General features: G+C 38.8%; 1 protein-coding gene across 1 annotated transcript; it reads left to right on the forward strand.

Moving 5' to 3' along the window:
• Window positions 1–615: 615 nt before the first annotated feature.
• Window positions 616–27437, forward strand: LOC127650141 (tripartite motif-containing protein 16-like). The gene is made up of 7 exons (XM_052135348.1): window positions 616–727; window positions 3718–4417; window positions 4692–4787; window positions 4868–5101; window positions 21767–21914; window positions 22047–22094; window positions 26147–27437. Exons 2-7 carry the CDS (start codon window positions 3836–3838, stop codon window positions 26668–26670), a joined length of 1632 nt encoding a protein of 543 aa, XP_051991308.1. The 5' UTR covers window positions 616–727; window positions 3718–3835; the 3' UTR covers window positions 26671–27437.

Here is a 27437-nt window from a genome sequence, read left to right on the forward strand (position 1 = left end):
ATAAGGTGCATATGGAGTGAGTAGTGATGTAAAATAAAGTGAATTTGCACTCGGAGCATTATTTGATAGGGCACGTTGGTCTATCAAAATATGCAACTCCTTACATCTTGAAGACATTATTATGTAGTATTGTTTTTTCTAATGACAGTGAACATAAGGTAAATATTCATGTGTCAAAAAATGCTAACTACCATATGAATATTTGTACGGTCAGCCAGCTGAACAAGAATAACTGAAAGTTTCAGTTAGGAAAGGTGTGCTTTGACAGGTCAAAGATGAATATTTTATGATAATTTTTACTTTTCACACAGTTTTAAAAATAAAAACAGTACAGTATACAGTACTCATAACTTATAATTTTATTATAATTGTATTTCATATAATATACAATAATGTCATTTTTACTTGTTATATCAAATGTGATAATTGCTGGTTCATTTAAAACATAAAAATATGCTCCCCATACACTTACCCTGTTTTAAATGAAATAACGATGTCTTAATATTGTGAGATTTACATCATTATGGAAACAGTAGCTAGAGAATGAATCGACATTCTCTGTGATCGATTCGCGCTTGGGTAGCATTTTTCGACAAGGCAGCACAAATCGTCAGACTCTGCTATTGATTCGCGCTACGGTAGCATTTTCCGACAAGGCAGCACAAATCGTCAGAACACCGGCATCAAACTTTTTTCATGGCTGAACGGCGAACTGAGTCGCACAAATGTAAGTATTTTCAGCAGTTTAATTGATATTATAATTATGACACTCGTGTTTTATGATACTTTTAATAAAATGTTCAAGCGGTTTTAATTGTAATGTTTTTGTTTTGAATCGCTATTTAACTGCCAGCTAGCAGTTATGCGCTATTTGTCGAGCTGAGCTATCTGATAATCCTTGACATGACACTTCATATTTATGTTTTTTAGTTGAAATCAGTGTGAAGTGATGACGGCATCTTCGTTTGTTTATGTCAGCGCTTGTCGCTTCTGTTGACGTAGCAGCCTGCTAGCGGCAAGGGAAGATTACGCAAACGGTAATCAAGTGGCGTCTCATTTCTTAGAGTACGTTCTTACCCCTACCCCCCTTCACTCGATATTGAGGGCCAAGGGGAAGATGCAGACAAAGGGGGAGGGGTAAGGGGGAGAAATGAGATTGGCCCTTAATATCATGTATTTAATCCTATCAAATTCAAAATAAACATTCAACAAAACATGTACATTGCAAAATAAAATAAAAACATTTACATCAGAAATCTAAATAATAATAAATTAAAATGATTATTAACAAATCATTTTAGTATTAAAAAAATACAACCCGAATGCTAATCGAAATGTTTCCAGAATAATATTCGTTATGACAACCAATTTAAGCTTCTATAAGAATAATGAGAAATGTATGTAAACAGATCCAGTAGTGGTAGATATAAACACTTAGCTAAATAAAGTAATTGTTTTCCAAAAATGCTAGATTTAATAAAACTTGTATGAGTGGATACAATGACACCAGGAATGGAGAGGTTTGGCGACCTTGGTGTGTGCACATGTTAAGTTTGTACAGAGATTATTTCACCTCCAAATAACTAAATTATGAGCAATTACGAGTGTGGCCAGGCTTCGGTACATGGTGGCCACGGCCACCCCCTAGCACCGCCACTGCATTCACCAATCAAAGGCAGATCTGCTTTTTAATTCTGCTTAGTTAACTTTTGTGTCTTCAACATTGTCCAATAATATTATCCTTGCTTCTGCTGCGGAGCGGTCATCCGGCCAGAACTGGGCAAAAGAGGAATCTTCTTCTTTTATTTTAATGGCGGACTGGTATCACGAGAACATGCCGCCACCTACTGTTCAAAAGAGGGATCTTCAGAAGCAGCAATGTTCAATACAGAAAGTGCTAATTGGGCTGTACCAACTTCCTACTTCATCAAGGAGGAGTGGGGATTATGCAGTTCAGTTACTTTGTATATTTATTAAGATTTGAGTTTGATATTTGAATATTGTTGGGCAGTTAAAATAATGTTTATTTTAGTTAATAGGCTAGCCGGGTTTTTTTTTTTTGTTCTTGTGTATGTAGTGAATGTGTTAGTGTTTTATTCCCCCTGTTTGTTTGTAATTTGTCTGATCAATATATATTTCCTTTGTTCTTGGTGGAGAGAGAGTTTTTTGGTTTTATTTCTGTTATTTTGGCCGCGTATTACGGTATTACTTTTTGGTATAAAATAAAACCCTGTTTTCTCAACCTACCTGCATTCCCTATTGCTTACCAGTTCAGTCCCTCACGTGTGTATACTGATATTAAATGAGCATAAAGTGTAGCTTCTTTTTATTACTGTCAGGACCGTAGCTAGTGGGGTGAAAGGTGGTAACGATTCTAGAGGTCCAGGGGGCCCCACAACAAATCTGATTTTTTTCATAGGAAAGAGACCCAGATTGCCTTGCTACGGCATGATTACTGGTTTCTCATGTCAGAAAAAGCATGAAAGAGCAATGTCAATTTTAAGCGCTAATTTAAAGCCATCAAACTAGCTATAATTGTTCAGACAAAATGTGCCCCGACTGTAACTCCGTCGACACGCGGACTGCACAGCGACCCTTATTTATGAATATTGAGCAGTATATTGCACTGGCGACCTGTCCAGGGTGTCCCTCGCCTTTCGCCCAATGTTAGCTGGGATAGGCTGCAGCCCCCCGCGACCCTGTACACAGGATAAGCGGTTGACGGTGGATGGATGGATGGATGGATGGATGGAGCAGTATATTGCAACAATATTGAAGGTTATCGTTTATAAAATATTAGTTGGAATGAATCAAATTTACACCTGCTCCTTCTGTACTCCCTTTATCCCATTCACTATTACATTTATTAAGATGTCATGATAACACATGTATTACAAAATCATATAACTTGTTCAATATAAAAATAGTATCTCGATCTCTTACGCGTTGTCCATTAGAGACAACACTTCGCAACAGCATAGTTTCTGCGTATGGCGTGTGTAGTTTACAGTGAGTGGTAATAAATTGTGCAAATGTGCACCAGGCAACCCTCCGTGAACGTCCCTGTCCACACTGTAATGGGAAGATAACGGGGAAATTCATGTATGTTACCAGTTTAATAATATGTCGACTAGATTTCATTCACAAAGCATAAACCTACTGAATGTACACCCTGTTATTGTCCGCAATGCCCACATCTGAGGTTTTTGAAAGTCATTTTGTTTGATCCGTTTGATTTATAAAATCTATGTCCCTTTAATGATGAAACAAAAAAAAGATACTTATAAAAGTGTTTTATTTTACTGAAGTTATAAAGCTGTAAATTGTAGGAAAGACTCCAAAAACAGCTCATTAGATTAATCTAAAATTGATAAATGTTTTACAATATTTAAAAGTGGGATAAGAATGGATAGTAACAACACAAATCACATCAGGGTAATGTGTGCGTGAGGCTTGGTAAGTGAATATGTTTATCTTTGTTTTTGTAAATATGTGTATTTAGGTCAATCTTATTAATTCAGTATTCAATGCTATATAAGGCTAATCAAATTCTATTCAAAATAACTTTTAACTGGAAGCATCACACATTCATATTTTTTACAATAATTTTTTTTTTTTGTCTTTCAAACAAGTATAAGAATAACATGTTTTCGATTTATTAAAATGTATGTATGACACTGACATCTAGTGGAATTTTGATTATCTGTGATTTTACAGGCAGTTCTGTTTTGCACACGTCTCTCAAACGAAGAACCAGGAAATACGGTGGAGGGAAGCTGAAACTTAAGCTGTTGTATGTTTTTTCTCTATTGGTGTTTATGCTAAATGCAGTGAAATGGCAGAAGCCAGCTTTTCAGAGGACCAGTTCATCTGTCCAATATGTCTAGATCTTCTGAAGGATCCAGTAGCCATTCCCTGTGGACACAGTTACTGTATGAACTGTATTACAAATTGCTGGAATCAGGATGATCTGAAGGACGTCTACAGCTGCCCTCAGTGCAGACAGACCTTCACTCCTAGACCTGCTTTAAATAAAAACACCATGCTGGCTGAAGTGGTGGAGAAACTAAAGAAGACTAAATTCCAAGCTGCTGCTGCTCACTGTTACGCTGGTCCTGGAGATGTGGAGTGTGACGTCTGTACTGGACGAAAACACAAAGCCGTCAAGTCTTGTCTGGTGTGTCTGGAATCTTACTGTCAAAATCATTTTGAGCGTCATGAGGAATTTCGCTCAGATAAACCACACAAAGTGACTGATGCCACAGGACGACTTCAGGAGATTATCTGCCGTCAACATGAGAAGCTTCTGGAGGTTTTCTGTCGTACTGACCAGAACTTCATTTGTATGATGTGTACAATGGATGAACATAAAAACCATGACACTGTTTCCACAGCAGCAGAGAGGATAGAGAAAGAGGTATGAATTGAATAAGCCATGTGTTAAAGAGATAGTTCACCCCAAAATTAGAAAATTCTGCCATCATTTAGTCTACTCACCATCATGTTGAGCCATATAGTATTAAATGTCCCCTTCATATAGTATGTGAGGACATAGTTTGTATTATAATTTTACATACAAATCTAAAGCTTGCTTTAATAAGGATCACTGTTAGACAAAGACAGTTTAATTTAGTTTTGATTTAGTTTTATGTCATGTCCCTCAGGTGTACTGTTATTTCTTTGTTCAATAGAGTGACTTGAAGGAGACACAGAGAGAAATCCAGCAGAGAATCCAGCAGAGAGAGAAAGATGTTGAGGAGCTGATAGAGGCTGTGAAGTCTCATAAGGTGAGTTTTGAGCAAAAGAGAAGTTTGAGACTTAGTTGGGAGCTCTCTCACTGTGTGATTGTAATGTGTGTGTGTAACAGCGCTCTGCTCAGACAGCAGTGGAGGACAGTGAGAGGATCTTTACTGAGTTGATGCGCTCGATTGAGGGAAGCCGCTCTGAGGTAACACAGCTGATCAGAGATCAAGAGAAAGCTGCATTGAGTCAAGCAGAAGGACTTTTGGAGCAACTGAAGCAGGATATTGCTGATCTGAAGAGGAGAGATGCTGAGCTCGAGGAGCTTTCACACACAGATGATCACATCCTTTTCCTACAGGTACCATAACTTGAAAAAACGTTTACTACTGTAGCTCTCACTGGAAACACATATGAGTGTGGAGCATGTGTTAATAGTGAGAAAATGTTCTGGCCCAGGTTAACTTTTACATATCCAATCTTGTTTGTTAAAGAGGGTTAAGAAAGTAGGCAGACCAGTGATTTCAATTGTGACAGGAATACCATGCTTTTATTAAAATAATATATAATGGCTCATTTTCCTCTCTTAGCCACACTGTCCTAACCATGCAAAGAAGTTATGCATGTAATTATAATATTCGAAAATCAATTTGAAACATAGAACATGAGGAATAAAGAAGAGAAAATAGATGAAACCGATACACCTATCAGCCACAACATTAAAACCACTTGACTAATATTGTGTAGGTCCCCCTCATGCTGTAAAAACAGCACCAACCCACATCTCAGAATAGCATTCTGAGATTATATTTCTCTCACCATAATTGTACAGAGCGGTTATCTGATTTACTGTAGACTTTATCAGTTCAACCCAGTCTGGCCATTCTCTGTTGACCTCTCTCATCAACAAGGCATTTCCGTCCACAGAACTGCCCCTCACTGGATGTTATTTTGTTTTTGGCACCATTCTAAGTAAATTCTAGAGACTGTTGTGTGTGAAAATTCCAGGAGATAAGCAGTTACAGTAATACTCAAACCACCCCATCTGGCGCCAACAATAATGCCACGGTCAAAATCACTGAGATCACATTTTTTTTCCCCATGCTGATGGTTGATTTGAACATTAACTGAAGCTCCTGACCCGTACCCTCGTGATTTTATGCACTGCACTGCTGTCACACGATTGGCTGATAAGATAATCACATGGATGATTGTTGGTGAAATGTGTTATACTGCAGATTTGAAAGGACCAAACCCACACCCCACACCCGCTCTGACATTCACTTCCAAGATAGCGGCGCGGTAGCACGCAGCGTCCACTCCGGATCCAAAATAGTGCTATTTTTGTTAAATAACCCAAATTTTGCAGCACATGGACCTCGGAGCAACCGGTGTTCGTGTTTACCATTGCCAGCTCAAATATAGGATTCATGCAACAACCAAGCTGCATGATGACCTGCAGGAGGCACTACGTGAACTTGGCTTGCTGCAGAGACTAGGCCTTCAGGGCTCCAGTCCTCGACGTCGCCTGATGCCGGTGGCCGGGGGAGAGGACGTCATAAGCGGTGTGCGAGGAAGCTTAAGCGCGGCAAGAGGGCGGGGGTCCATGCAAGGCTAAAAACAAACCCTAGCCGGCCGGCTCTCCCATCTATCCTGCTCTCAAATGTTTGCTCCCTGGACAATAAACTGGACTACATCCGACTCCAGCAGGCTACGCAACGTGAGTTTAGAGACTGCTGCATCTTTGTTTTCATGGAGACGTGGCTCAGCGACAGAGTTCCGGACGCCGCCATTCAGCTAGACGGCTCGCCTCGTTTCGTGCTGACAGAAATGCAACTCTGTTCGGTAAGACTCACAGTGGTGGCTTGTGTGTTTACATCAACCCGGAATGGTGCAAGAACTCTATGCTAGTCTCTAGCTACTGCTCATCGCTGGTGGAGCTTGTGACTGTTAGATGCAGACCTTTTTATTTACCACGGGAATTCACCACTGTTATCATAACCGGAGTTTACATTTCCCCCAGCGCTAACGCTAAGGAAGCGCTCTGTGAAATGTATGGGGCTATGAGCCAACCTCAGAACGCTCACCCTAATGGACTGTTTATTGTCACCAGAGATTTCAACCATGCGAATCTCAAGACAGTGCTCCCTAAATTCCATCAGTATGTGGACTTTGCAACGAGAAGGGCAAACGCGCTTGATCTTGTTTACACAAACATCCCAGGTGCGTACCGGGCGGAGCCCCGCCCCCACCTCGGCTACTCAGACCACATCTCTGTTATGCTAATTCCAGCATACAGACCGCTCGTCAGACACACAAAACCGCTTCAGAAGCAGGTGAAAACCTGGCCAGCAGGAGCCATCTCTGTTCTTCAAGACTGTTTTGAGTGTACTGACTGGCAAATGTTCATGGAGGCTGCAACATATGGCGACTCTACCAACTTGGAGGAATACACAGCATCAGTGACCAGCTACATCAGCAAGTGCATTGATGATGTCACTTTCTCCAAGACATCACCACACGCTCCAACCAGAAGCCGTGGATGATGTCGTGGAATATCGCGATGAATCTCTCTAAGTTGTAAGAAAACTCTCGGAGTCTTGAGTTCCAGATGCCAAAGTTGTAGTTTATTGAACACCAACAAACATGAGACCGGCCAGCTGTCTGTTCTGACTGTCTTAGTCCAAAACCTCCTCTTCTATACAGTTTGTTATCTGGCATTACCTCATTTCTGTGCCCCTTTGTTATTTTTGTAACCAATGGATACTATTTGCCACCATTATCTCACAGAGCCTTTTGATATCTTTTTACTGGTAGAAACTTGGCTTTAGTCTATCTTCAAGGTCCTTAACACTTTTAGTAACCTCATATGCTCTCTCCTGGGTCACACAAAGGCCAGGAAACTCATATAAGTATTTTGATATATAAGAAACATACTAGAATATTGAAAAATATACTATATATTCCCACCTCTGAGACTTAAAAAAGTCTCACACTCTATTTCCCTCAAACCAGAGTGCAGTCACACAAGCTAGCCTGTCCCATTTCATCATGTAGCCAAAGTAGGCCACTCAGTCCACTATCCAATGCCATCTTTATGGGGCTGCACTCTGCAGAACTTGGGACCAAACCTCTCCATCCACACTTAACTAGGAAGGAGTAAAAGATCCCAGTCCTCTAGCTAGCGCTGTGCCTGGGGGTGGGTGACAAAAATCAACTCATTTGTAATAAGCATGTGCATGCAAATGTGAAGCCTTGTGTGATGTAGAGTACAATTGATTATCCATTGAGTAGAAGATATATATATATATATATATATATATATATATATATATATATATATATATATGCTTTAACAAAACACTATTAAAAGTAACATAGTAATATTTATCCTTCGTTGCCAGAGGAACTCACAGACAATGCCGTTAGCCTGGAGCGCTATCTGGTGGTGTGCTGGAGCAGACAGCGGGTTTTTAAACCACCAGTTGAGTCTATTTGCTCTTGCAGCCAAGCATTGAGGTGCTCGTCGCTCCTGTCTTCAAATATAGCTCTTATATGTCTTCTCTTGGCAATAACTTCACATATACATTATATGGAACCATAATCTTCAAAAATGCTACTTCTATTTGGTTAGATGCAGTGTACTAAAGATATACTTCACCAATAAGTAATGAGTAATTGGTTACATTGATAATAGGGGAATATGTCAAAAATAACAAACAAAACACCCTCTAACTCCTTTCTTGAGATGCTACCTATTTTGTTATGTAAAATGAAAGTACAATAGTCTTGCTGTCTCCCTTACTATCAAAAACATGAGAAAAGTGTTCAAAAATAAAATTCCCCTTACATTGTTATTTTCTTGATTGCTTCTCAGTAAATCTTATCAAGTTCATCCAATCCTGGCCCAATGGTATATTGTCTGGTTGCTACTCTTGTTTGCGTTGGCATCATTGATACGGTTACCATTTGCTTAGCCTCCGTTCTAGTCATAATTGATCTCAGAATGGGTATAATACAACATAATAATAATGCAAGTAGGGTCAGTCCCATAACTACTATTATACCTATTTTCATTAGCCCCAACTTCCATGAACCAAAAAGATCATCAAACCATTGCCCAAACCGCTGATCTCTCCCTACATTAGATTTAACTTCCTTTCTCAGGTCATGCAGTTTCCTCATCAGCCTGGGTAAAAGTTCCTTCTGGGGATGTATTATTTGGTATGTATGTATATACAGCAATCTAAATCTAAACCTAATCACATTATTATTAAAAAACATTTCATCATCTAAATGCCATATTACTGCACAATTGCCCTTAAATTGTCCTACATTCGTTTTTCCTTTAGTTTTGTTAAAGCATTCATACTCCAGTTGACGATTTATTTTATATGATAATGTGCTTTCTTTTTTCTCATTATCCACACGTATTTGTCTAATTTTCTGCCTTCATCTCCCCACCCTATCATCTTATAATATTTATCATATTCCGGATGACCCAAGAATGCCAAACATTCTGCTGGGCAGAACACTGTTCTCCCTGTTTTACCACAATGTTTTGGCATAATACTCAGCGCAATGCTTATAATCATACTGATTTGGGACTCCACTTTTTTCAATGGAGTGGGTGAGCACATTACACAGTTTGTCATTTTTGCTTGCTTAGCTGTATATCATTTTGATTTACATATTGTAATAGTTTCTCTGTTCCTGCTGACTCTATGGGTTCCATATCATTTTCTAAATTTATTTGCTTTTTCAGTCTTTCGGTGATTATTTTGACAGGTGTCTTTTGAGGCCGATTCTTCGGTTTGTTCTGCTTAGCCAAATTGCTTATCCAGATTCTTTGCTTTTCGGGTTCACCTTTGTTTAGTGATCCAGGCGTTCGCTTCTTTCTGATTTCTCGTGCTATGTTATCTAGACTCTGCTCATTCGGGGGAATAATATTGAAGGTCTGAGATGTCAATTGTAGGAAATTCATCATACCATAGTCGTTGAGATGGTCCCTCGCCTGGGCAGTCTGGGCCTTAATTGATCGCCTGTCCGGTAGGCCCTGTATAGGAGGCAATACCTGTCCCAAATATGTTAGTAACAGCATCATCAACACTAATACCTCCTTGAGCTTCCATTCTTTCTCCATGTGCCACAACTCTTCCTCGAACAACTGCGCTTGTTGGCCTGTTTCATTTCCTTCAGTTGCTTCTGAATCTGTTTCAGCAGGACGATCACTTTCTTCTTGTCTCTCTCCTTCTTCACCTTCTTGGTCCTGTTCTTCTGTGACATGTACTTCCATCTCACTTTCTATGCTTTCCTGCTCTACTGCGGCACTTCAATCCCTTTTTCTGCTGCAGCGTGCTCTTCCTCTACTTTCGCTTGTCCTTCTACTTCCTCTTCTCTTTCCTCAGATTCTGTAGCCGGTTCCTGCTGATCTTCTTCTTCCTCGGGTTCTTAGTTTTGTGCTTGCTGCTCTTCTTTGTCTGAATCTTGCCTCGTATTCATCGTTGGGAAGTCCATATTCATAGTTTCTTCAATACAGTCCGTCAAGTGCTCTGTACTTTCTGAATTCACTTTCTGGATTATTTAGTTTCAGGTCAGCTTCATTGGAAAGGCCAACCAAGATCTCCAAGGCTGATTGTAGGGACCCCATTCTGCAGTATGCTTTCATAGAATTGTTCATCTGGGGATCCTGGTCCTTCTTGGGACGTTTCTCTGGTAGGCCCCGTCATTGGGGGCAACACTTGTCCCAAGTATGTCAGTAATAACATCCATATTAATATGTCTTTCTTATTCATTGGTATTGTAGGCCGCAATTGTTTTCCACCTTCTCTCCTTCAGCGGGTCATCCTGTCCTAACTTGCTTCAATGATGGCAACAGCATGACTATTTCATTTTATATGCATAAAGCACACTGTAATCACCTCATATGGTTTACATTTTTTATATTAACTAACAATCATTACTTTCTGCATTCATTTGGTTAATATATTAAATGATTTCCCTTATTAGAGTCATTTGCTACACACACATTTGTTGCATCTCATTTCTAGCACTAAATAACACATGGGTCCTCTGCCTCCTCCAGGCAGGAGCCGGGCATAGCCTGACTTTGTTCCAATTAAAAACATTAGATCATCCCTTTAGTATCTATACACAACATTTTTCATGGTCATTCACAGAAAGGGTAATTCACAAAAAGGCTATAATTCTCCATAGTGGAGGTAAACTACCACAGGTGTTCCTTATCTTAAAACTCCCTACTCATTCACTTATCACATACATTTCATTTCCTCCTGTTTCCCAAGGACTCTCAATGTCTGTATCACATTAATTAATTTTCCCTGCAAGCTAAGCTGTTTTTCATAGTTTCAGACTATATCAGAGTAATTCAGAGTATTAAATCAATAAAATAATTATCAAATATATAACATGTCATTGGAGGAATCAATTTCCTCCCAGTTTGGTCTTTCTGTTGCATTGGGCCATTTACATTGATCAGTAATTCATCTGGTTTTTACATAATTATTTAATCAGTGGTAACACACAATATAATATTATTCCCCTCTCAAGAATTGTTGTTTCAATTATTATACCAATTGTAGCCAACCCTGCACCCTATTTCTTAATGAATTCCATTTATATTGTTACAAACAAACAAGACAAGCAATCTTAATCTTTAGTCACCACCATGTATCTTTTCCATTCTTCATTACTTTTAAAATGTATATGAGTTCAATTAAAGCATAAGTAAAAGTAATATATCATCTTCCAGTCTAAATTCATTATCATACAAACATTCCCCATGTTTGTTTAATACTTCTATAAAATGTCAAGCACTCCTTTGTCTGCAACGGTTCTCAAAACTTTACCCCCAAAACCAATCTATAAATAATCCTCTACACAGGGTATGATCCCCTGACAACACAGTGACAGAATGCTTGGTATTTAACACTGTGATAAGTTATTTTAGTAAAGCGGTTATTAAAATGCAGCATTTATCCACCCCTTAAAACCCTTTCAAACCTTCTTGGGCGGTGACGCCATTGTCAAGTCTTAACCGTCATTGGGTCGTCACCTCTTGCCCCTGGTCTTGATACTGCTCAGTCCTCAATCTGTAATAATTTGGTATCAGTAAACAGATATTTTCTTTTTCAGGGAGTATCACCAGAGAACCGACACAGCCAATGGAACATCTACAAATGCTTAAATATGGAGACAATTCAAAACATGGTTAAATTCAAAAAAGCATTATTAAAAATTCATCAATCTATTAAAATTGTCCAAAGTAAAAGTAAAATATGCTAAAATTGAACTAATTTATAAATCATTAATTTCCATTCAGATTTTATTTCTGCTACTTTAGCAAATGTTACACAAAACTATGTATCATGGTGGGGACTAACATCAGAACAAAGCCTCTCAAGCTTCTAGGAAGCGTAATTAAAAACATCACCTCAATTCAGTAATAGTCTCTAGATAGTTTTTGAACCTACATTTATTCTTTCAGATGAATTTTCAACTTAATCTGTTGTTTTCAGTATAAACCCTTAACTTTAGATTGCCCTCTTAATATATAAAATCTTTAATCATTGATGAGGAGAGCTGTTTGAACTCCTTCATATCACTCTATCTAACATTAGTGTCAAGGCACATCATTTTACATATAAAAATAAAATCAAACCAAAATAAAATGAAATAAAACACTTATGAATATTTCTTCAAATTCTGCTCTTGTGTTTCTGTTTCAAGCAGACACTTATCAATTTTAGACTGAGAGTGAGGAGTGGGGCATTACACTGTTTCACAATAATACATTTAATTTATTCTTCAACAGTAAAAATAGTGATATTTATAATAACTGATTATATTAACTGCTTTCAAACTTTCTCATCTCACACCATTTAAAAACAAAAACTACTCTCATCAAAAACTACTCTCATCTTACTTTCTTCTGTCCATTCAAACAACATACAAATAACCTTCTAATCTTTAATAAAACAGAACACAATGTCTTTTTCGACATTCTCTATATAATCAATACAACTTATGTTTAGCCTTCTGTTTATGCAGAGCTTTACATTTACAACACCTATTTTATTATTAATATATTATAATCCCTTTTTATTGTTAAGTAATAATTTATTATTACTACTTTCTCAGGTGAAGGAACTTCCATTCTATCTAATAAAATAATATAAATCAAGTTTTTAAACTAACAGAAAAGTAAAAGATTAAACATAATAAAGTCTTAAAGACAAACATATCTAAAAACAAATCTCTTTTCTTGTGTTTTGAAATAATTGCTCAGTAAGATACACTACTTACTTTTAATTTCTCATGACTCATTACATTATTTATTTATTTATTTATTTTTTATCCAAATGTTTCATCATCTTTTAACAGTTATCACTATTATACCTCTAAAATTACACTTTCATGTATTAACTATGGCAAACTAAAATAGTAGTAATAGAAACAGACACTCAATCAGCACTTTATAGCACACACTAAGCTCCTTTTTTTTTTTTTTTTCTTTATTATGAGGGTACTCTCTGGAAAATTTGGGGGAGTAACCCATCCAATAGGTAACTCTATAACTTTGCCACATGTTTGTAATATTTACTCTTCAAATCAATAAATCAGTGGTTAGCTGCTGGATTTAAATTTAGACCCTCAGAACAATTTAGACACGGGCATTGAACCCCATTGATGGCATTCTGGAAAATCATAAAGTGATCGTATAGACTGAAATCAACTTTTCCAGAGAAATTTTAATCCACATTATAAATGGCAAATCAATAATGATTACCAGCAGTAATGAGCGCAGGAAGATCAATCAGATCAGTCACATCATTTTCAGTCTTCTTTGTGTCCTGATTTCCTCCTGCAGCATTAGTAACTTCTATAAAATCATCTTTCTCAGCCGTCTGCAATGGTGAGAAACTAGTTCCAGAATGAGTTAGTGAAACAACACACATAATAATAACAAATGAAACACAGAATAGACACATGAATATGAACTTATTAACATTCATATATGAGGACGTTATGATGTTCAATTTAATCTTAACCTTTCTCTATGGGCTTCACCTGCCCCAAAGACTAATTTTTAAATGATCCAAATCATTCTTAAATTTATTTTCCTTTAATTTTAGTCTCAAATGCAGCTTCTCAGTGTACCCACGATCAACCAAGACCTATTCTGTGTATACCAAACAAAAATAAATAATATAAAAATAAAATAGCTATCTATCTGCTTTCTATCTTTTTCTAATGTCTGTCTGAAGACATCAAGAGAGGCCTGTTTCCCCTCAAAGCTATCCTCAATGCCTTCATCAGACAGTCCCTAACAAAAATAAAAAATCTCTGCCTATCTTTTGTTGGTTGATCAAGTTTACACCGATAGCACTGCACTCACATTTAAATTGTTCTCCAGACATTTTTAAAATCATAGAAAATTCAAAAACAACTTTCTTGTGTTTAATTTAATAATGTTAAAATAGTATTCTCTCATAAACTGGACCAGACAGAACATAAAACAGACACATGAATGTGAAGTTTTCACATTTAAGGTTTAACTGCATAAGATACAAAATATAATTTTCTTATTTTATCATATCTTTGGTCCTCTTTTGCCATTTGCTTTAATATAACAACACTTATCTTAAATACAACCTTGGTTTAAAATACAATTACTTATTTGACTTTAGTTTAGCGCAATACACTAGATTCAAAGCTTTATTGTTTGTCCAGATAATGTGATTTCCCAAATGCAATTCAATCACTTTAAAGTTATCACTTTTTTATAATCTAAATATTCTTACTCATCACTTTGATATAAAAGGAGTTATGATCTGACACATGTCCATTCAACAGCTGCTCCTGCTCAGTTTAGTTAATCTTACATCAGACTTCATTCATGGCATGAAAAGAACAGCCCAAGAATAAACATTGTCCAGTCCGCTAAGGGTTAACTTTTTGATTTCATGCACATTTTTGTTTTAAAGCTATTTGTTTGTTTATACTGTATTATATTTATCCTTATACACACACACACACACACACACACACACACACACACACTTACACAGACATACAAATATAATTTTTATCATTGGTTTTAATTCTACAATCATAATATTTATTAAGTGCCCTCTTTGTTTTTAATCATCAGATCTCTTCTGCCTCTTATATTGATGAAAATAGTCTATATAGATTTTCTTTTATGTAAATTTCATACATACTCCTCATTAGTTATGCAGCAAAGGATCAACCTCTCTATCTGGATGGATATTTATAGGGCTCATATAACATACACTTCCATACGCAATCACACTTCAGTCATACTTCCCATACTTTAAAACACAGATACTCTCACAAACACAGAACCTTTCACACTTTTTACAAACACAAGGCCTTTATAAACACAGAGCTCTCAAAAAATATTATACTAAAACAAACCTATTACTTCTGCCCCTCCTTTTGCTCTCCTCTTTTTATCCCTCTCCTTTATTTCCATAAAAAACACTCATTATTTACAGTGGTTTATTGCTATATCTGTTAATTCTTTTTATATTAAAACTCATGTACTTCCACCCACAGAGGTCACATCCATTTTGGGTCTCTGTTCAAGACAATTTCTACATTGGTGCTAATTCTCCTTTACTCTCCTATTAAAAATCACCTTAACATTTTTGACTGTATTTGATTTGTTCATAACTCCAGAAATGATCACGAATTCCCTGTGTTTCTATTATTAATCTTTTTAATTCGATTTCTTTTCTCCTCTCAGTTAGTCTCCTCTCAAATTCAGTAACATCTTATTTCCACATTATTATTTCTGCTTCAGGAGGAAAACTGAGACAAGGAAAAAAAAAGTATTGTTCTGTTTCTCTGTGCCTGCTCAAAGCCCTCCCTTTACAGCTCCCTATTCTCACTCTAGCAGCCCCTCCCTTCTCTCTTTCCCAGCACTCAGTCTCCAGCGTACTGTAAGAGAGAGAGAATGAAAAAATCAACAACTGTGCTCATTTATCCGAGTCTTATCAACTATACTTCTGGATAACATCCAACTAAATAAACAAAATATTTATTACTACTAATACTTATTTATATATTTATTATACTTATTTTTATTTCTTATCTCTTCCCCTTATATTTATTTATTATCTTTTATTTATTTCTTTTTACTCTTTTTGTTATCCTCTTTATTTTCTTAACTTATACTTTCTCTTATTCTTGTTCACTGTAATGGAAAACTTTTTGCCTTTTCTTTATCTTTTTCCCAATTATTCTATTTTTTCTCTTCTGAATCTCCCCTTCCCCTCACTCACAGAGCTGTCCGTTCAGCTGACCAGTGAGTGAGAGCAAGGCAGGGAGTTATCAGAGAAGCAGGTGCCATTTTGCGTCTTTATACTTTTTCAACAATTGTTTTATTCAATTCACTGTTTCAATTCATTTTCCACTTTTGCTCTCATTTAGCATTTCCTTTGTGCACCTGATTCTCTGTATTATTCTGCCTCTGCACACAATACATCATCAACACTGCAATCATGCATTTGAATAAACACAAGAACAGCGCATTTAGTACCGTAAGCACACATGCACCAACAACATAGTTAGTCATGCACATTATTCATTATCTCAAACATGCACATAGTTCAACATTTCCCGTTTTCTACACAGTCCGGGTTCCGTCAAACACTTCAATAAATAACTAAATCTAACACCTGGAGGAATTTTATGCGAATTTCACTTCTCCACCCGTGTTAGGATTTTCACCTGTACAGGATTTTCAGCCACTCTTCTGGCAAAACCTTGAATAAATGCACCTAACCGGGAATTTTCACGCGTACGCTTCTCGACTCACCCCCAGGCTTTTTCTACCTTCTTCAAATAAACTTTCTTAAACTCTCTTTAAACAATCCCACCCCCTATTTTTGAAATCTGGAACTCGCCTCTATTTTAGCCAATTAGTTCAAATTATTCTATGTCCGGACTGGCAAAAGTCTTAGGGAAGCCACTTACCGGGACTCGCTACCACAGATCACACAAAAACACCTTAAGCAAAGATGCTTACCTCAGTTTCTGGCGCCGGTGTTTCTGTGCGATCCGTGCAAGCCGTCCCACCAGCGACCTCTGCCCCTTGACCTCAATGCCAGCCCCACGAGTTGGTCGCCAAAGATATGTCGTGGAATATCGCGATGAAACTCTCTAAGTTGTAAGAAAACTCTCGGAGTCTTGAGTTCCAGATGCCAAAGTTGTAGTTTATTGAACACCAACAAACATGAGACCGGCCAGCTGTCCGTTCTGACTGTCTTAGTCCAAAACCTCCTCTTCTATACAGTTTGTTATCTGGCATTACCTCATTTCTGTGCCCCTTTGTTATTTTTGTAACCAATGGATACTATTTGCCACCATTATCTCACAGAGCCTTTTGATATCTTTTTACTGGTAGAAACTTGGCTTTAGTCTATCTTCAAGGTCCTTAGTCTCATTATTTTGTTACAGCTGGGTGCTCTTTGTGGCCTCTGCAGCATCAACACTTTTAGTAACCTCATATGCTCTCTCCTGGGTCACACAAAGGCCAGGAAACTCATATAAGTATTTTGATATATAAGAAACATACTAGAATATTGAAAAATATACTATAATGACTGTGGAGGTGTGCGCGCTGCTGAGGACCCGAGACTGCGCCTTCAGAGCAGGTGACAAGGCAGGCCTAAGAACAGTGAGGGCCAAACTGTCCCGGCCATCAGAGAGGCAAAGCGCTCACACACCCACACGCACAATCCACAGTCACTTCCAGGACAGCGGTGACACGTGGCGCATGTGGCAGGGCATCCAGGCCATCACCAACTACAGGACAACATCAGTTGCCTGTGACAAAGATGCCTCCCTTCCAGATGCGCTGAATGACTTCTACGCTATGTTTGAAGTGTAGAACGACGTGGTGGCGAGGAAGACCACCCCTCCTCCCATCAACCAGGTGCTCTGTCTTACCACTGCTGATGTGAGGAAAACTCTACGTAGAGTCTATACTGGGAGACCTCAGTCAGTGCGAATCGGGAACAGCATCTCCACCACCACCACACTGAGCACTGGGGCCCCCCAGGGCTGTGTGCTCAGTCCACTGCTGTTCACTCTGCTGACTCACGACTGTGCAGCAATGCACAGCTCGAATCACATCATCAAGTTCGCCGATTACACGACCGTGGTGGGTCTCATCAGCAAGAACGACGATTCAGCATACAGAGAGGCGGTGCAGCGGCTAACGGACTGGTGTAGAGCCAACGACCTGTCTCTGAATGTTGAGAAAACAAAAGAGATGGTTGTTGACTTTAGGAGAGCACAGAGTGACCACTCTCCACTGAATATCAATGGCTCCTCTGTGGAGATTGTCAAGCGCACCAAATTCCTTGGTGTTCACCTGGCGGAGAACCTCACCTGGTCCCTCAACACGGGCTCTATTACCAAGAAAGCCCAGCAGCGTCTCTACTTTCTTCGAAGGCTGAGGAAAGCACATCTCCCAACCCCATCCTCACAAAATTGTATAGAGGGACTACTGAGAGCATCCTGAGCAGCTGCATCACTGCCTGGTTTGCACCGTTTTGGACCGCAAAGCCCTGCAGAGGATAGTGAGGACAGCTGTTGTGGACGACCCCACACACCCCTCAAGAGGTCTGGCAAGAGGTACTGAAGCATTCGGGTCCTCACGGCCAGACTGTGTAACAGCTTCTTCTCCCAAGCCATCAGACTCCTCAATACTCAGGGACTGGTTTGACACACACGTCCTGAGTTGCACTTTAATTTTGTCACTTTATAACTGGCTGCTACCTCAATAACTGCTATGTGCATAGAACACTATCTTATAGTATGTTATGTTTACATATGGCATTTTTAGAAACTGTCATCTTTTTGCACTACTGTGTACTGGTCGGCGCTGCACTGTCCCTTACTGTGTCTATTGTCCTGTTCATTGTTAGTAATTTATTGTACTGTCCCGTACTTTTTGCACACGCTTGCACGTGCACTTTATATAGGTATGTTATTTAGTCTGTGTAGTCTCATGTGGTTCTGGGTTTGTCCTATGTTCTTTTATGTAGCACCATGGTCCTGGAGGAACGTTGTCTCGTTGGTGTGAACGTTGGAGTGGTGGTGGCGTAGTGGACTAAAGCACATAACTGTTAATCAGAAGGTCGCTGGTTCGATCCCCACAGCCACCACCATTGTGTCCTTGAGCAAGGCACTTAACTCCAGGTTGCTCCGGGGGGATTGTCCTTGTTATAAGTGCACTGTAAGTCGCTTTGGATAAAAGCATCTGCCAAATGCATAAATGTAAATGTCTCGTTTCACTGTGTACTGTACTAACTGTATATGGTTGAAACGACAATAAAAACCACTTGACTTCATACAAACATCAACTCCTCCTGCAACCCTGCTCCTCCTCCCTCCTGCTACTCAACCTGCACTTAAGATCTGTGAAGATGATGTGTTTTTTTCTGAAACAAAAGACAAGGAAGGCTTCAGGACCAGATGGCGTCTCACCAGCATGTCTTCGATCCTGTGCTAACCAACTGGCCCCCATCTTCACACAGATCTTCAATAGATCACTGGAGCAGTGTGAAGTCCCATGCTGCTTCTTATGCTCAATTTTTATCCCTGTCCCAAAGAAACCAAAAATCACAGGACTTAATGATTGCAGACCTGTCGCACTGACATCTGTGGTCATTAAGTCATTTGAGAGACTGGTGTTGGACCTGAAGAACATCTGAAGAACCTGAAGAACATCTCTGGACCCTTTCTAGATCCCCTTCAATTTGCTTATCGAGCAAAGAGGTCTTTGGATGATGTAGTCAACATGGAATTGCATCATATCCTGCAACATCTGGACTCACCAGGGACATATGCCAGGATTCTTTGGACTTCAGTTCGGCTTTCAACACCATCCTCCCAGCTATACTACAGAACAAATTACACCAACTCTCTGTCAAGCTCCTGAAGTTTGCAGACGACACCACTGTCATCGGCCTCATCCGAGATGATGATGAGTCTGCATACAGAAGGAAGGCCGAACAGCTGGCTGTCTGGAGCAGTCAAGACAACCTTGAGCTGAACACGCTCAAAATGGTGGAGATGATTGTGGACTTCAGGAGGAACACCCCAACACTGACCCCCCTCACAATTCTAAACAGCACTGTGGCAGCAGTGGAGTCACTCAGGTTCCTGGGCACTACCATCTCACAGGATCTGAAGTGGGAGACACACATTGACTCCATTGTGAAAAAGGCCTAGCAGAGGATGTACTTCCTTTGCCAGCTGAGGAACCTGCCACAGGTGCTGCTGATACAGTTCTACTCAGCAGTCATTGAGTCTGTCCTCTGCACTTCAGTAACTGTCTGGTTTGGTTCAGCTATGAAATCAGACATCAGAAGACTACAAAGGACAGTTTGGTCTGCTGAGAGGATTATTGGTTGCCCCCTGACCCCCTTTAAGAACTATACACTTTCAGAGTGAGGAAAAAGGCTGGAAAAATCACTCTGCACCTCACTCACCCTGCCCACTACCTAGTTGAACTGTTGCCTTCTGACTGACACTACAGAGCTCTGAGCACCAGAACCATCAGGCACAGGAACAGTTTTGTCCCTCAGGCTATCCATCTCATGAACAGTTAAATCTGCCTAATTGAGCAATAGTTATGTGCAATACACAGTTTAGTCTTTTTTATATGTATCCAACACATCTACCTCTTCTCTTCTGCCATTTCATTCCTCTGAAAAAGTAAATAAATAAAAAAATACAATTAGCACTGTACAGAACAGATTTGTATTTTGCACTATACATAAAAGATAACAGATTTGTATTAGAATTGAACTATGTATGTGTATGTGGGATTCTGTGTTTATGTATGTATGTGTATAATTACGTTTTATTATTTTGTATTATTATCTATGTCTTGCTGCTGTATTTGTATTGTTGTGCACTGGAAGCTCCTGTCACAGAGACAAATTCCTTGTATGTGTAAGCATACTTGGCAATAAATCTAATTCTGGAGAATGGCCAGACTGGTTTGAACTGACAAAGCCTAAAGTAACTCAGATAACCACTCTGTACAATTGTGGTGTGAAGAATATCATCTCTGAATGCTATTGAATGCTATAATCTCGTTTACATGCTACTTGGCAATACTCTGATTATTCACTGAGAAATGTGATGTTTTAATGATTTTTTTATAAAATAATATTACAAAAAAATGTTGTTGCAAATATGTATCTTTAAATATGGCTAAAGTAGAAGGAAAATTTGTCATTAGTCAATTAGTCTTTTTGAACAATTTATTTAAAGTGGGGCCACTAATCGCAGGGTTGGTGGTTCGATTCCTGGCCCACATGACTCCACATGCCAAAGTGTCCTTGGGCAAGACACTGAATCCCAAGTTGCTCCCAATGGCAGGCTAGCGCCTTGCATGCAGCTCTGCTGTCGTGAGTGTGTGTGTGAATGGGTGGAGTGTAAAGCACTTTGAAAACTGCTAAGCTTAAAAAAAAAAGCTCTATATAAGTGTAGACCATTTACGATAAGTAATTTTCCACCACACTGGATGCGCTGGCTGTTTTGATTCATAAAAAGAATCGGTTCATAAGATTCACTTGTTTGTGAATTGAAATACACATGCTGGATGTTGTTGTGTTCTGCCCGTGAGGACAAACTCATTTGAAAGACGTACTTTCCATTCACAACTCGGGAAGATATGTTTTCTTTTGCCATGGGGCTGTAGATTCTGCAGTTGGGGAGCGCCACTGCTGGAAAACAGTGCAAGAAACTGCTATTCCCTTTCAATTCAGTCCACGCAACATTGTTATGGGGAAAGTACTTTTCTCAACGACCTAATTGAAACCTTTACGACAATAATGCCAATCTTCTGACGGGCAATGATGTTTGAGCCCCACCCCTTTAGGCGCTCATCAAGCATACATTATTGGTTTTGTTTTGTTTTCTGTTTCTTTAATTTGTTTCTGTTTTTTTCCTGTAGAATTTTCAGACACTCTCTGCACCTCCTGAATCTTCAGACAATACCACTGCCAGTTTCCTTTGCTCATTTGATGGCATGAGAGAATCTGTGTGTCAGCTGAGCGTACAACTGGAAGATTTCTGCCAAAAGGAGATAAAAAAGATATCTGGTAAAGTTCTGGCGATTCAGAAATAGGTCATGCATCATTTAATCATGGAGCATATTAGAAATGTTTAAGGAATGTAGAAAAAAAGTTTCTCTTCTTACGAGATTTACACATTTTATGTCTGTTGATTTCCAGTCACACACATCAACATTGTTCCTAAGACCAGAGAGGAGTTTCTACTGTGTAAGTAACTAAACAAACACAAAATACAAAGTGAGTAAAGGAACTTCATCTAGAACATTTAACTTTTGAAAGTAAAAGAAAACATGATCAGTGTTCACATTAATTACTTATAATGAGAGACTTCTGTAAAATGGACAGTTAAAATGCATTCTGTTGTAAAACACAATCAGGCTGCTAACAGATATAAAGTGAGAATCAAAACATCCATGACTTCTGATATCTTTTAACCCCTAATGTGAAATAAGTTGGGTCTCATTCACAAATAATTGCAAACGTACTTATGTGCGCAGAATAAGTTGTCATGCAATATTTCTGCCAGATTCTGAACAGGTATATACACACATGAATATTAGGGTGCAAAAATGATGTTGCATCGCGGTGCATTTATCTATTAAAGAAATTCGATGCATCGATTACGTAATTTAAGAATCGATTAGCATAACTTTATTTATACCCAATGTGACTGTGTCATATTACACAATCCTTCTTACAACTGACATGAAGCAGAGCATGCAAGATTGAAGGGAAAGATATCTCACTTTGAAATAAAGAAAGTTTATGCTGCCTAGTTCACCCCACGAACCTACATAAGATAAAATGGACAGATAGATGGATGGATGCTGCCTAGTTCGGCTTTCTGTGTAATTATTTTTATTGTGAATGCTACAGAGAATAGGGAGCAATTTCAGAATGTAAAAAGAACTGAAAAGAACTAACCAGTTGATTACAGTCAACTGTGATTGGTAAATAGCACACAGCAGCCACGGAAATATAAACATTTTATTTATCACAATGTGTGCGGCAAACAGGCGGACATGCTTCCGTTTAGCTGCCTGTTGCCTTTCTCTCTATCCCAAAATGAATTGGGAACTCACGGTTACCACATGCCTATTAATTGGTAGTTTTTCATTCTATGACCCCATCAGAAGGACCCACCCCCCCCTTCTGAAGATGTTCACTTTCACTAAAATGTTGAAAATAAATCATGAAAAACATAAAAAGACTCAAATGTGAGTTTATATGTTGAAAACAAACCCTGTGGTCTTGATTATGTTTGTCAATTAGTCTATGTTCGTACTCAAGAAAAGGCATGCTTTAGCGATCATTTGAAGTTGATCATCAACACCGATCACAATGGAACGCTATCTAATATGAAGCAAAAGACCTAAGACTTCAGACACACCTCAAAATAGTTTAGAGGACATGAGTCTGATGTTCAGGAAGCGAAGCAGTGAAGCGAGACAGCTAGATACGTGCAGTAAAGTTTGCAAGGAAAAGTCTAGCTGGACAGTTCTAATTTTACGAGGTGAGTCCTGCATCCTGACAGAACAGTGGAGATGCCTTTTGTAACGAACAACGGACGAGCGTCATAGCTAGGACACAACACAGGTATCAAACATGTGGCATGTCAATGCGGATCAGGTTGCAGACAGCACACACAAAAGTTACCAAGGTTTTCCTCTTGTTCAAGAATGAAGAATGCTAAAGTAAATAATCTAACTCCTTTGATAATGATTTGAGTTGAATTAAATTGAAAGTTGCAGCTGGGCGCGGCCAACAGATGCTGAGTGGTGGCGGCGGTGTGTGTACCTTCATTGAAAACAGTTGTCATGTCATCCACCATATGTATCCGATGTGTGACTCCCTTTAGCTTAAAGTAATAGTTCACCCAAAAACGAGATGTACAGTGCATCCGGAAAGTATTCACAGCGCTTCAATTTTTTCACATTTTGTTATGTTACAGCCTTATTCCAAAACAAGTTATATTCATTATTTTCCTAAAAATTCTACAAACAATACCCCATAATGACAACTTGAAAAAAGTTTGTTTGAAATCTTTGCAATTTTATAAAAAATTGTTTTTTTAAAAAATCACATGTACATAAGTATTCACAGCCTTTGCCATGACACTCAAAATTGACCATAGGCACATCTTGTTTCCACTGATCATCCTTGAGATATTTATACAACTTTTGGAGTCCACCTGTGGTAAATTCAGTTGATTGACATGATTTGGAAAGACACACACCTGTCTATATAATGTCCCACAGTTAACAGTGCACGTCAGAACACAAACCGAGCCATGAAGTCCAAGGAATTGTCTGTAGACCTCCGAGACAGAATTGTATCGAGGCACAGATCTGGGTAAGGGTACAGAAAAATGTCTGCAACATTGAAGGTCCCAATGAGCACAGTGGCCTCCATATTCCGTAAATGGAAGAAGTTTGGGGGGGGACTCTTCCTAGAGCTTCCAAGAACCCGATGGTCACTGACAGAGCTCCAGCATTTCTCTGTGGAGAGAGGAGAAACTTCCAGAAGAACAACCATCTCTGCAGCACTCCACCAATCAGGCCTGTATGGTAGAGTGGCTAGACGGAAGCCACTCCTCAGTAAACGGCACATGACAACCTGCCTGGAGTTTGCCAAAAGGCACCTGAAGGACTCTCAGACCATGAGAAATAAAATTATCTGGTCTGATGAAACAAAGATTGATCTCTTTGGCCTGAATGGCAAGCATCATGTCTGGAGGAAACCAGGCACCGCTCATCACCTGGCCAATACCATCTCTAGAGTGAAGCATGGTGGTGGCAGCATCATGCTGTTGGGATGTTTTTCAGTGGCTGGAACTGGGAGACTAGTCAAGATAGAGGGAAAGATGAATGCAGCAATATGCAGAGACATCCTTGATGAAAACCTGCTCCAGAGCACTCTGGACCTCAGACTGGGGCGAAGGTTCATCTTCCAACAGGACAACGACTCTAAGCACACAGACAAGATAACAAAGGGGTGGCTACTGGACAACTCCGTGAATGTCCTTGAGTGGCCCAGCCAGAGCTCAAACTTGAATCCGATTGAACATCTCTGGAGAGATCTGAAAATGGCTGTGCACCGACGCTCCCCATCCAACCTGATGGAGCCTGAGAGGTCCTGCAAAGAAGAATGGGAGAAACTGCCCAAAAATAGGTGTGCCAAGCTTGTAGCATCATACACAAAAAGACTTGAGGCTGTAATTGATGCCAAAGGTGCTTCAACAAAGTATTGAGCAAAGGCTGTGAATACTTATGCACATGTTATTTTTTAATTTTTTTATAAATTTGCAAAGATTTCAAACAAACTACTTTCATGTTGTCATTATGGGGCATTGTTTGTAGAATTTTGAGTAAAATAATGAATTTAATCAATTTTGGAATAAGGCTGTAACATAAAATGTGGAAAAAGTGAAGCGCTGTGAACACTTTCCGGATGCACTGTATATGAGTTAGTTTCTTCATCAAAACAGAATTTAAGATTTTTAGGATTTAATTTCAGGCCCCCTCCTTTAAACAATTCAAGTGAATGTACCAATTTTTTTTTGATGGTCCAAAATGCATATTTAGGTTGCATCAAAATAATCCACATGACTCCAGTCGACAAATAAAGTTCTTCTGAACCCAAAGACAATACTTCTATACTTTTTAACTACAAGTGTTCCCTTCCGTATATCTCTGTGACGCACGCTCATGAGAGGGATGGCGTAAGCTCGTTGGTAAGGTCATGCGTGGAGGAGGAGGAGGAGGCGGAGGAGGCAGGAAGTGGAAATATTAAAGGGAGAAACGCAACCTCCGAATCGCAGTTTTCACAGATTATGTGAACACGATTACTTTCTGGTTTCAACGCAGGTTCTGAACATAGGTTTTAAATGTGATCTCACCACTGGGGAAGAAAAACACACTGCAGCCAAAGCAAAAAGGTCTGAAAGGAGATTGTGCTTGTTGGTGTGTCAGCATAATGTGGTACCAGAACTCTTGAAAACAACATGCCGACTTCCTGTGTGATCGTGTTGAAGTGCACTACTTGATATATGAAACATTAATTAATACACTGAAGGGGGGGGGGGGGTCTTTATTTTATTTTGGGGCTTTTTACCTTCAATATGAAAGTAGGCAGAGAGAAGGGCTCTTTACAAGAATAAATGCACTAACCATCCTGTCACAGCTCTAATAGGTCAAGCCAATCTTTATTCTTAAAGATTAAAAATAGTTGCTTATTTGAATGTGTTTTGTCTCCATCAGATTCCCATCAGTTCACTCTGGATCCAAACACGGTGAATAAATGTCTCAGTCTGTCTGAGGGAAACAGAGCGGCTACTTACATTGGCAGAATCCAGCAGTATCCTGATCATCCAGACAGATTTGATAGTTATCTTCAAGTGTTGTGTAGAGAGAGTGTGTGTGGAGCCTGTTACTGGGAGATTGATTGGACTGGGAGTGTGTTTATATCAGTGTCATATAAGAGCATCAGCAGGAAGGGAGAGGGTGATGAGTGTGGCTTTGGGTATAATGATCAGTCCTGGAGTTTGTCCTGCTCATCCTCCAGATGTTCATTCAGTCACAATAACAAACACACTGATCTTCCTGTAGTGTGCAGCACCTGTAGAATAGGAGTGTATGTGGATCACAGTGCAGGAACTCTGTGCTTCTATAGTGTCTCTGACACAATGACCCTCATCCACAGAGTCCAGACCACATTCACCCATCCTCTATATCCTGGATTTTGGGTGTATGGATCAATGACACTGTCTGATTTAACAGTATAGATAATAGAGATTTGACACATCATACTGCCATATCACAGTATTAAAGGCTACATGATAAACCAGTAACCGTGTGGTGCTATTGGGTCTGCCTTGTTTTCTAATCATTTAATCAATACTACTTTTAACTGAAATAACATTGTTAGTTGTGAAAGAGTGTCATAACCACTTTAAATAATATATTTTTGTGAGTGATTTTGAAATGCGTTGTATGGGTAGCATCAGAAATAATATTTACATAAGATTAAAAGGTTGATTTTGAGACATTTTGATCTAACACGCAATATTTAAAAAAATTGCAATTTACTATGCTTAACTTTATATACTATACTGTATGCCTTTTCTAATGAGTCCACAAACATTACAAAAATGAAGGTCATACAAGTGTTTTTAATTTATTACAAAACAGATATTTAAGTATATTCCATAAGACAAAATAATAACAGAATTTACACTAATTATATTTCACATAATGTGGCATACCCTTGTTTCTTAATATTGTGTTTCCTCCTCGAGCGTCAGTGCATGTTTTTAGCCATTTGTAATGGTGGTCTTGCGGAATATATGTAAATGTATGTTTTGTCTAATAGTTTAATCAGGACAATACTATATTAAAAACAATCTTTTTTATTTCTTGAAATGATAAACATCTTGCATATTATGTAAGGGGTATGTACGCTTATGAATTGAAATATGTTTTTTTATCACAACTTTTCATTATAAAATTTTTTGTTCAAGGTGATTAAATCAGTGAATAAATACACAAAATT

The sequence above is a fragment of the Xyrauchen texanus genome, chromosome 10 (genome assembly GCF_025860055.1).
Source record: "Xyrauchen texanus isolate HMW12.3.18 chromosome 10, RBS_HiC_50CHRs, whole genome shotgun sequence".
In the NCBI taxonomy this organism is placed as follows: domain Eukaryota; kingdom Metazoa; phylum Chordata; class Actinopteri; order Cypriniformes; family Catostomidae; genus Xyrauchen; species Xyrauchen texanus.